This window comes from Chrysemys picta, chromosome 1 (assembly GCF_011386835.1).
Source record: "Chrysemys picta bellii isolate R12L10 chromosome 1, ASM1138683v2, whole genome shotgun sequence".
NCBI lineage: Eukaryota > Metazoa > Chordata > Testudines > Emydidae > Chrysemys > Chrysemys picta.
The window spans coordinates 217255326-217267639 of NC_088791.1; the positions used below are offsets into that span (position 1 = coordinate 217255326).

Sequence of the window (12314 nt, forward strand, 5' to 3'; positions counted from 1 at the left end):
TTTCCAGGTAAGTATCAAACATCTGTCAAAAATATAGACATTTGGTATGGAACTAGCAATTGAAATTGAAGTATGATCCTAAACTGAAAAGGGAATTGAATGCTCTGCAGCACAATGGTTGTCTTAATATTTGCTAATGTAGCAAAGCTGTGAATAAAGTCAATTATGGGTAGCTCATCTGTCTACGGGTATCTTCATGGCTAACTTCTCTTGAGTTAGGCTAGTTTGAGTGAGAGCAGCAACACTGAAATAGTGCTCAAGCTGCATAGAATGGCTGTGGTAGCAGCCGAGTATTGTGCTCACTTGAGCTGTAGCATATACCCCTTGACAGGCCAGCCAACTTGAATTAAAAGCACCACTACACTCAAGTTAAGGGATTTTGTGAGAGGCTGGAACTTGAACTAGGGGCAACACTCACATTATGGCTTGAGTTATCTCTTCAGCCAGTCGTACTAGTTTTATTCCCCCTTATTTGTTCCCCACACAGAGGGCTTTTCCTTGTGGTACTGATACCTGAAGTAAGTAAAGTGAAATTGATTGTGTGCTACTCATGGGTTTCACTCCTTTTTCTGCTGATTCATTGGTGTGGTATAGGTACAGGCCTGTATTCAATGAATTAGGGTTGCAGTGAGACCCTTAACTGAGAAATAAACTGTTAATTTTTTTTTTCTGTTTCTGTTTGTCAGGACCTGCACCAAGATTGTCAAAAATGTTTAGTGATCTTGGGTTCAGCAGTTTTTGTGTGGCCAACTTGAGACACCTTAGAGGGGCTTGAATTTCAGAGGGTCGTGTGCAGCACATTGAGCGTCACGACCTTTTCTTGTGTCTCAAATCACTAATGTCTTTTGGAAACCTTGGCTCAAAGGTCCAAGATGTTCTTTGGTTTAATACTCTCCCTCAAACTATAAAACAAAAGCAATTTGAAAATAAAGGTAGATTGCTGTTTTTAAAATTTTGGAAGATATTTGTTTGTTGACAGCCAAGAAGCATTCTTTGTAGAATTCTTTCTTTCCGTGCTTGTACCTTTATCTTGATGTTAGTGTCTCTTTTAAACTCTGAGATGAACTAGAATAAGAATAAAATTTACCTTTTTATGACAGTGAAATATATATACAAAAATCTGTGGTTAGTAGAATGTATTTGTCTTGAGAGTTATGTTTAAAAGTGCTCTATATTAGACTAATTGTTACCCTGGACTTTAGTATGATGTGAATGCTAAATCTGTTATGTAATGACATTTTATGTGTTGTAGATTCAAAGAATGTTAAAAAGGAGAAACATGGGAAGAGTCAGCAGTCAAACAATGTGTCTTTAAAAAATGGTAGGTATTAAAATTGTCAGGTTATTAGTCAAGGTAATGTTTAAATGTAAATATTTGGATTGTGTTATATGAGTATCTTTTACACCTCTCAAGCTGTTACTGATGACTGGAATACATAAAAGAATAGAATCATCTGAACCCCTGCTGTTAACTTCATTAGTGGACAGTGTTTTGATATTGCACATATAAATGTCTTTGGAAGAGTGAAAGGATTGACTTTAGCATAGTAGTTCAGCTGACCAAAAGGCAAATACTAGTTACCTATGTAATCCCCTGAACAAAAATGTGTGCATCCCAATTTTTTTAAGATGAAGTTTTGGATCATTACTGTTTTCTACCTCCTTCTTTAGTCCTATTTATACCTTTTCTCTCTCAAAAGTCTCCATTGTTTTTTCTCCTTAACTACCATGTTTGCTGATACTGAAGAGAGAAGTTGCAATAATTGGGCTGAATCTTCATTAATGCTAAATAGGTAGGGAAGGTAAAATAATCTTATGCATTTGTTCTTCTGTGGGAAAAACTAAAAAGCAAAGTCGATTGTTTGAGACTAAATGAAAGTTCAGAACATTTCCATTTGTAGTTGTTTCCCATAATTTGAAATAAAAATGGATACCGTCACTCTTAGCAGAAAATGATGGTTTTTTTTCATCAGGGACAATGGGTCTGTCATTTGGAGGGGGTGAGGAAATCACCTGTTGTTTTTTTTCTTTTTTTTTGAAGCTGACCCATTAACCTAGCTACATGTCTTATAGACAACAACAAGAGTTTTCAGTAAGTTGTTGCCACCATCTCTTTCCTACTAATTAACAGAAGGGTGGGGCACTGCCACTGTCAGAGCCCACTGAGCACACGCTTACTCCTGGGGGAATTCTGCGCTAAAAAATTTAAAATTCTGTGCACAATATTTTAAAAAAATGTATTTGTCAAAATAACACAATATAATCACACCAGTTTCAGTTATTTTGGTAATTTATTTAAAAATACATATCAGCAAGTATGTCAACAACACAGAGAATTAAAAAGATTCTCCCAGGAGAGTTTAAAGGAACACCTATGACAACCCATTTCCAGTTAGGGGGTGCTGGAGAGGGCTGCATGATTCCTCCCCCCCCCCCCCCCCCCCCGCAGCCCAGACACATGCTCCTCCTCTCTTCCCCAGAGCCCAGTCATGATGCCCCACCCCCGAGCCCATCCCTCATAGCTTTGTCCCGTTGAGGGCCGCGGTGCAGCCCTGCCCTTCCTCACCCTTTGCCAGAGCCAGATCTCCCGGGCCTGTTCCCATTAGGCGGATGAGGATCAAGCCCTGTTGCCAGAATGTGCAGAGCTTCCATTCCCGCCAGTCCAGGCACTTGGCTCACTGCAGAGCCTTGCTCTTCTCCAGCATGCAGAGTGCAGCGGCCCCTAGAGGTGGCCAGTAGCTCCGCAGCCCCAAGTCTGTGGGGGGAAAACATGAAATTCTGTGCAGGACATTAATTCTGCATTGTGCAGTGGTGCAGAATTCCTCCCAGAGTAACACACGTGATCGCTGCTGGTAAAGGGAAAAGCTTCCAGGTAGAGGTGCTAGTTAGAGACTTCATGAGGCGTGGAGGTGGTGAAACAGGTGGGTAATGAATTTGGGAGAGTTGAGAATAGTATGGAACTGACAAGAGTTTTGTGGGGAGTATTTTACCCAGGGAATGTCACATGTATTGTTGACTGAGGTAGAAAACTTTTAAAGGGGTCTTTTGTTAAAACTTTGATAGCACATCAGAATTATAAAATTTCATAAAACTAAAACACTAAGGGCTTCCATGGGCATCTAATTAAACAGAAGTTTTTAGTCTGCTACAGAGACTTTTTAGCTGCTATCCCTGAAGATCTTTCCCATCAGAGGAAGAGTAGTCTCATTGGTCCTCACACTGGCTGGGAGCTACTTTTTCCATAGACTGGCGTTGCAGTGAACCACAAATAATCCATGGAATGACATCCTGATGTCATATTAGATATCTGTATTGTAACTGTGTAGTTGTTATGACATCACACCTATAGATGTCATCTCCGCAGTGTTGTGTCTGCAAACATGTTAAAGCTCTCTAGAACTTCATTTTGTCATTTTGACTCATTTTCTTCTCTTCCCTAAGGCTGTTGGGAGAGAGGTGTTTTTTTTTCCCTCCTCCATTCCTAGCTATTGGGAGGGATCCTTGCAGTTTTCTGTTGCTGCCAGTAAATACTGGGCAGTAGAGCAAATGGTTCTGTGATTAGTGCACCGCTTGCTTTCCTTTGCCAGTGTGAGTGAGAGGAGCTGCAGTCACACTTAGGGACTCAAATGCCATGTCAATACTTGGAAGTATTTCTCTGTTTGACATCTAACTTAATACGCAATGTGAATGTCAGCGTGCCGAATGGAGCCGGTCCCATCAACCACTCTCTGGTACCGTTCAGGAAGATCAGAAACCCTGTTCCATCAACTCTGGTTCTGGCTCTGGGCGTCCATTGAGTCCCATATTGAAGAGGGTGATGCTGGCACTGACTGTTTCTGCACTGGCGGTATATCAGGTGGCAATGGAGCTCCTCTGCCTTTCTGTCCTGACCTCTCCCAGGACTTTGCCAAGGCTGCTTAGTTTATAGCCCTGTTGGCTGGGTGGGCTGCTGAGCCTGAGGGTCTGTTGGCACCACACCCTGATGTTTCCCTTTGACAGTCAGTGGAAGTGGGTCTGGTGCTGGGCTCAGCACAAGGGACCTCCCCAGCACTGGGAACTTCTTGGCACCCCTGCTGTTGGCACCACTGATGTAACCGTGGCAGCACACACCTCCCTCCACTTCAGCACTGTCAGTCACCTCGGCTTCAGGGTTGACACCACTTCAGGCACTGGAAACAACGGAGGTGTATTTATGCCAGCAGTACCGTTTCCACCATCTGCACCAGTTCCCTCTTCATTCTGGGCTATGGATGAGTCAGGCCAGTTGCTTTCACCCTCAGGGCTGGCTCCACCTTTATCCCCTGAAGTTCGGGACTCCTCAGCATTCAGGTTGGGATCTTCCTCCACCTGCATCAGGGCCCAGTCAAGGAGAGCTATGGGTACCATGATAGGTGCTTGTCTCACGGTGGAAATGGGGGCCCCGGCCTGATGTCTACTGGCCACCAGTGCCCTATCCATACTAGTGGGCTGCATGAAATCTGTGGGATGCGCCTCGGTTGTGTAGGTCCCACTCCTCATCTCGCTCTAAGGCAAGATCATTGAGCAATCCTGTGGTAGTGACGGTCGATCTGCCACAGGCCCAGGCACCAGTGAACCTTCCCCATGTGGAGCCTCCAGAGTTGTCCTGTCCAGGTCTGTCAGTCCTGGAGTAGGATCCGGCTCTGGCACAGTTAACCGTTTTGTCTTCGTCCCCCGATGATTCTGCGGTGCCTGGATCTTTCTTTCCTTTGATACCAGAGGATTTCAAGATATACCAGGACCTTTTGCGGCACGTGGCTGTCTTCCCTGGGTATTCATGCAGAGTTCCTGCAGGAGAATATTCATAAGTTGTTGGACATCCTGCAGCCATCTGCCCCTGGGAGAGTAGCCTTCCCTATTAATGATGCACTCCTAGAGCCTGCTAAGGTTCTCTGGAGCATGTTGGCTTCAGTACCCCCTATTGCAAAGCACATGGAGAATTGCTACTTCATTGAGGTGCAGGGATTTGGGTTTTTTTTTTTTTTTTACTCCCATTCAGCCCCAAATTCCCTGGTCATAACTATGGTGAACAATAGAGGGCTGCAGGACAGATTTAAGTCCACTCCCAAAGATAAGGACTCCAAGCATATGGCCCCGATGGGTAGGAAGATTGACACCTCCTCTTATGTGTAGATGCACATTGCTAACCAGCAGGCATTGCTGTCTAAATATGACTTTGTGAATTGGATGGCTATGTCTGAGTTTGCGGACCAGTTGCCCGAAGTCTTGAGGGAGGAATTTGGGGCATTTATCACTAAAGGCTGCTTGGTGACTAAGACTTCGTTATGGTCCATGCTGGACATTGCGGATACTTCAGCCAGAGTAATGGCTTTGGTGGTGACCATGAGAAGGGAGTCCTGGCTGCAGAATACGGGCATTGTCCTGGTGTGCCACAAGCCATAGAGGATTTGCCCTTCAGCTGATGCTTTTTTCGGACAAGACAGACAAGATTCTGCACTCCTTCAAGGACTCTAGGGCTGCCCTATGATCTTTGGGGGTGTGTATGCCAACAGTGCAGAGGGGCCACTACAGTGATCAACAGCAGTAGCAGCAGCAGTATTGTTTGCAGCACACATTTGGGAAGCCTTTCCCGCCCCTGAGACAACCGAACTACCCCAGAAAGGGGCACAGGTCCTAGAGGAGGAAGCATTCAGTTCCGGGGTTTGGCCACTTGACACACCTTCCCCGGAGCCGAGCCCTCCCTCCCCCCGTTCCTGATTTTGACTTCTTGGTCCAGAGGCAGTGTTACAATTTTTGCTCTCTTCTCCCCATTCCCTCTGTTTGGGGACAGACTGGCTTGCTTTCACAATGCTTGGGGCTTGATCACCACTGACAGTTGGGTCCTAAGCACCGTCAGATTGGGGTATGCCATCCAGTTCCTTTCCCCCATCTTCCCCACCCCCAGTCTCCATCCCTCTTCAGGGACCCCCTCTTATGAAATATTGCTCCTCAAACAGGTTTGCTCCTTACTGGCTTTGGGAGCAGTAGACGAGGTTCCACTGGAACACTGGGGTCATGGCTTCTATTTCCGTACTGTCTGGTGCCTAAATTCAAGGGAAGGGTAAGACCCATTCTCAACTTTCCTGGCCTCAACAAATATATCAGATACATGAGGTTCCAAATGGTCACTCTATCAACTGTCGTCCCCCCGTTGTCACAGAACAACTGGTTGGCTGTTCTTGACCTTCAGGACACCTGGTTTAATGTAACAATTTTGCAGAGAAACTGGAAATTCCTTTGATTTGTCGTAGCGGAGCACCATTTTCAGTATACAGTGCTTCCCTTCTGCCTCTCTTCTGCCCTTTGGGTTTTTACCAAATGCGTAGTTGTGGTGAAGGTGTACCTCAGCAAGAAAGGAATCCACATCTTCCCATATATGGACAACTGGTTACTGAGGGGCAGGTCCAGCAAGGAAGTCCTTTCCCATGTCAACACTATAGTGCGCTTGTTTGACCATCTGGGTCTCATTCTAAATATTGAAATGTTAACTTTGGTTCCCACTCAGAAAATCAAGTTCATTGGGGCCTTAATAGACTGTACACGTCTTTTCTGCTGACTGACCTTTTTCAGGCGGTTTTTGCAGTCTCAGCCTTCCACAATGGTTCGGATGTGCCTAAGGCTCTTGGGCCACATGTCTGCTTGCACACATGTGGTCCAGTTTGCAAGGTTGTGTCTTTGCCCCCTTTAAATGTAGCTCAGGTCAGTTCACTGTCTGACCCTTCATTCTCTGAGCATATTGGTCTGCCTCCTTCCACTGGTCCTGGACTCCTCGCATGCTAATGGAAAATGTTTATCAGGGTGTTCCCTTCATCCAGGGCTTACCAACCAGGTCTGTTGTCACCAATGCCTCCCTGATGGGTAAGGGAGTATATCTGGGGTCACTGAAAGTTCAAGGTCTGTGGTTGGAGCAGGAATCGTCACTGCATATCAATGTGCTGGAGAGGGTGGGCTAAAGAGTGAAAAAAACAGGATATTGAACGCATGAGGCTCCCAGTGGTCTGCACAGGAAGGAGAGAAGACTTGAAGAAAAAGCAAGCAGTGGCTATCCTGGAAGGAAGAGTGAGTGAAGTTTCAGCCTTCATTAAGGCTGCTTGCATATCTGTAGCAGCACTCTACTTAAAAATGAGGTTGAAGCCAAAGAGAAATTTATAGGTTTGGATACATATTTCAATTTAAGCCACTCTGATGTGTCCTTTACCAGCAGCCATTGGTTTGCAAGGTGGTGAGGAGCTCTGTGTATCACCAAAGTAGGGAAAGAAGTCTACATAAAATCCATACTTATAAAATTAGAGGACACCTTACTTCTAACCTCAGTGTGTCTGAAGGGAAATACAACTCTTAGAGCTGGAGGGGTGGGATGTTAAGAGGGGTCTTTGGAATGGGAGCGGAGAGACAGACTCCCCCCTACAGCATCAGAGGGAGGAGTTGTAGATCCTAATGATCCAAAAAAGATGGAGGTTTACAGCTTCCTGCTCTGAAAAGACCTATGCCAGCCTTGAAGAAAGCACCAGCTACTTGTAGTAGTCAACTGAGCTGCAGAAATCCAGAGAGAACCTTTAAGGAGCCATGCCAGCCCCAGAGGAAAGAGCTCAGATGTCAGTTTGGGGACACAGCCACGTGCCAGAAATCCAGAATGAGCCTGTGGAAAACTAGAAACTGGCTGAGAGCCTGAGCCTAGATAGGGGGGGTCCAATTTGCTAAAAACCAGCCAGGCAGGGGGAAGCTTTGTGAGAGAACAACTGAGTTCTGATGCAAAAACTAATATTGTGGGTGTTTCGTTTTATATAGTGGTGGGCAGGCTTAATAATAAATATAATAAAATCTGCCAATTTAATGTATTGTACATTAAGCTAGATCTTTGAATCTGTATTCAGAATTCTTAGACTAATTTCTGGTGTTCTGCTAAGGATTAAATGATGTACAGTTGCACCTGCGGATTCAAGGAAAACATGAAAAACAAGTTGCTGTGTAAATGTCTGTAAAATGTAATAGAAAGTAAATAATTGTGCAAGAGAACATTTTTGGTAACTTTGTGTTTATAATAAACCAGTGGTTTTCAAACTTTTGTACTGGTGATCCCTTTCACACAGCAAGCCTCTGAATGCGACACTTTTTTTCTATTTAGCACTATTCTAAATGCTGGAGGCAAAGTGGGGTTTGTATGTAATAATCTCGTGACCCCCGAGGGGTCATGAACCCCCAGTTTGAGAACCCCTGTAATAAACATTGTCATTGGAGATATCCAGTTTGTGTAGTTTTTTCAGACGAGCAGGACAATCATGAGGGGATGATATTGCCTAATCCATTGATTGCAGTATTGATGACGGGCTACCAATGATGCTATTGCTGACTAACCGCAGTGCACGAACGTTCACAGTTCAGTCTATGGCCAAGAGTTCAATAACTGAAATAAAACAGAAGACAAAACTTCAACATGGCTGCCAGTTCTAAAAACCAGTCTGTATAAACCAGGGGTGGGGAACCTCTGGCCTGCCAGCTGGATCCGGTCTACTGCTTAATTTAATCCGGTCAGTGACGAGTCTCCATGCCGCAGGCCGGAAGCCCCGAGCCTCGGCGCCCCTGCCCGCAGTGTCCAGGCAGAGGGGCGATCAGGAAGCTCCATGTGCTGACCCCAGCGCTGGCTCTGCAGCTCCCATTGGCTGGGAACCACAGCCAATGGAAGCTGTGGGGGCAGCGCCTGTGGGCATGGGCAGCACACACTGCGCAGAGCCCCCTGGCTGTGACTCCGCCTAGGGGCCGGACATGCCGGCTGCTTCCAAGTGCAGCGTGGAGCTGCTGCACTGCCAACTGGAAGCTGGCCAGAGCCTGAATCCCCTGTTGCACCCAAACTCCCTCCCAGACCCCGCACCCCCACCTGCATCTCAACCCCCTGCCCTAGCCCTGAGCCCCCTCCCACACTCCAGATCCCTTGGTCACAGTCCGGAGCCCCCTCCTGTACCCGAAACTCCTCATCCCCAGCCAGCCCAGAGCCTGCACCCCCAGCTGGAACCCTCACCCACTTCCGCATCCCAACCCCCTGCTCCAGGCTGGAGCCCCTTCCCACACCCTGAACTCCTCATTTCTGGCCCTATCCCAGAGCCGAGGGGAATCCCTGAGCCGCCTCCCCTCCCCCCCCCCCCCCCCCCCCCCCCCCCCCCCCCCCCCCGCAGGGCTAGAGCCAGGAGCACTGGCTCGCTACGCTTAGGAGAAGCCCCGAGCCTCCACACCTCCCTGCGGGGCTGTTTGTGGCCTGTGATTGATTTTTTGTGTGTGTCAATGGCCCCTGATAGAAAAAAGGTTCCCCACCCCTGGTCTAAACCTTTAAAAGGATAGTATTAGCAGTACTGGCCAAATCGGTAGTACATTTGTTTTCTTACTGTCTCTGGTAATTCAGCATAAAATTACCTGTATCTTGAATTGGGGTAATATAGAAGGAAAAATTTTTATATTAAATTGTTTGTTGTGAGCTAATTTTCCTTTAGGCTGAGGTTTTATTCTACCTCCATTCCTAAAATTCTCTCCAATACTAGAGTCTCAGATTGTTGTATATTTTCAGAAAATAGCATTAGTTTCTTTTATCTACAAATGATCTTTCACTGGATATAGAGAAGATTTTTTTTTTTTGTTAAGAGCATTATTTTCTCATGTGACTGTTGCCACACGTCCCCTTTCTGCCGCTTCATATTCTCTTCATGAAATAAATTGCACAATATTAAGTATTAGTTGTGAACGATTTTAGCTTTAATTTACCTCAGTTTTGATCTATGCTCACAAATGAAGGAAACCTAATGCCAACTTCAGACTGTGAGGAAAGGAGTTTATAGATAAATCCAGCTATTCAGGTAAATGATCTGCAGGTGAATGAAACTGCAGACTTCCTCAATGGCCAGTGAAAGCGCTCTTCCTTATAGCTACCTGTGTAGTTTTCAGTTTATGTTGCCTTATTTTGTTTACTTACTGTAAACATGGTCCCCTGAGGAAAAGACCTTTCTTGGCTCCCTCATTTTCCTTCTGAGTCATCCCATCAATTTACAGCTACTATAGCTGTGATCATTTGGGAAATGCTGACTATGCAGAGATAATATCTTGAGGATATTAGTCAAGGCCTTTCCTATCAAAGGCTAGTGCTTCTGGTATATTCTCCCATGGGACAGTCATTGATGAACATCACTGGTATCTTTCAGGGCAACACTGAAAAGTTTTATGTCATTTGTGTGTTTTGTTGCTTAGGAAAAGGATTGGTTTTGGGATATTTTTCTGTTTTCCTTCTTTAAATGGAGCGGTGTGTTTAATATTTAGTTATAAATGTAGCCAAATAACTTCATTGATGCCAGTTCCCAGAAGACAATTTGATTTGATTTTACTATCTGTCTAAAACTAAGATTTTTTTTGATGCAGACACTTTGATAGCTATTGTTTATTGAGCCACTAGGTGGCACCATTACACCATTTATGTTCTCATTTAAACTGTGAAGAGGTGATGGACAAGATGACTGTTGCTTCTCTTTCCTGTTTTTAGATACATCAACTTAAAGATTGTAGCCAATTTCACTGTAGAAGCAAAATGTGCGCTGTACTATTTTAGTTCTCGTCTTTTCTTGCAACTTGTATCCACTTAAGCCATGTTTATTTGGATCATTGGCCATATAGTATTTCATATTGATTGATTAACTCATATAAATACATTTTTCTAGCCCTTTGAACAGCAGTCTAAAAATCAGTGAAGAATTTGCAAAGCCTGGTGATGTATGAAGTGTCATTTGATTCTGTTGCTAAGTGTTAAGGCAAAATATTTGCATATTTGGTTGGAAAGGCAGCCTCGTCTAGATCAAATGTAGGACAGGGGGCCAGAAATTCATGGATTCTAGTTGTGGAGCTAGGGTCATGTTCACAGATTGCACTAAACACCAAACCCGTTCTGGTTTGTACTGGGGTCCAGGTACTAGTTGATTCTTCTGCACAAGTCGTCTTCTTGATGTGCATACTCTTTATTAAAAGTACTTACATGGTCCTGGATATAGAGTATATGACTATAGAATATGACAGTCTCACAATCTTTAACATATTTATCCTCACTCCTCCAGCATAGGACATGCTACTATTCTCGTTTTACAGATGTGGAACTGAGGCACAAAGGCTTGCACAAGGTCACACAAGAAGTCTCTGGTGGAGCAGCACATCTAATCCCGCTCTAGTGATTCCCAGCCTAGTATCCTAACCACTGGACCATCCTTCCTCACTACTGATGAAATACGTGGAAGCTGGTTTCAGAGTAGCAGCTGTGTTAGTCTGTATTCGCAAAAAGAACAGGAATACTTTCGTGGGCTACAACTTATGCTCAAATAAATTTGTTAGTCTCTAAGGTGCCACAAGTACTCCTGTTCTTTATGTTGAAGCTGTGTACTGAATCTGTTTGTGGTGTGTCTTTCCTATGGATTAACAAAGTTTTTAAAGTCTCTCAAAGGCTGTCAGTCTGGTGTCTTTCACACAAGAGGAATTCACTTTTTAGAACTTATTTTAAAAAGGCTAGAATTAGAGTTCACCTAAACAGCTGTTTGCCCCTAAAAGTTTGCTCAATACATTCCCTTAAGAGTTGTCTAACTTTTTTTTCTTTTTATCTCTTCTAGAACACTTTAAGTGGGATAATTACTTGAAAGAGACTGGATCGCTAGCTGCTCCTCCACATTGTTTCAGACAGGTACACGGAATTATTTTATGTAAATGTGGTTGTCTTCTGTGTGTGTGTGAGAGTGTGTGTGTGTGTGTGTGGGAGAGTGTGTTTTAAGGGGACCAATAGCAAGCCTTATATTATGGGTGCCCATGGCTTCCCTTTGTAACCTCCTGTTCTCATTTGCTTATAACTTTGGCAAACCTTAACCATTTAAGCTGAAGTTTTCTGTGCTTGGTCTCTGCCTCAAGTCAAATTTTCTTTGAAAGGTTGGTCAAAAATATTGCAGCTGTCCTTCAAGAACAAGGCTAGTGGGAAAAATAGGAAATCTTGTCAGCGTTTAAAATTTTTACAGTTCTTTTTGAACAGCTTTAGCCTGTCTCTCCATGGTTTAGAGCAAGAATTTAAAATGTGGCTGAGGGTCAGAATAGTGCCTTTGCCACCCTTTGCCCAAATTCCTCATTTGCCCATCTATAGTAGAACTTATTTAGCACTTGTCCCTTAATTTTCTGACCCTCCCAACTGCACTGTGCCGGCTCCCAGCACTCTGAGTCTTCAGCATCATTCTGAAGTAGCCATACAGAATTGAACCTCTGAACAGGACACAAACAGTATGGTGGCAGCTGCA

The 12314-nt window shown here is 44.5% G+C and overlaps 1 protein-coding gene across 10 annotated transcripts in view; it reads left to right on the plus strand.

Moving 5' to 3' along the window:
* Nucleotides 1–12314, plus strand: part of SCML2 (Scm polycomb group protein like 2) — a 186212-nt gene that overhangs the window by 21236 nt on the left and 152662 nt on the right. For 9 of the 10 annotated variants that reach the window (XM_065580068.1, XM_065580065.1, XM_005281554.5 and 6 more), the window contains exons 3-4: nucleotides 1253–1321; nucleotides 11646–11716. In XM_065580068.1, coding sequence (XP_065436140.1) covers nucleotides 1253–1321; nucleotides 11646–11716 — 140 coding nt within the window. Of the gene's footprint in view, nucleotides 1–1252; nucleotides 1322–11645; nucleotides 11717–12314 lie in introns of those variants that run through there. The other variant, XM_042844631.2, reaches the window with a different exon arrangement.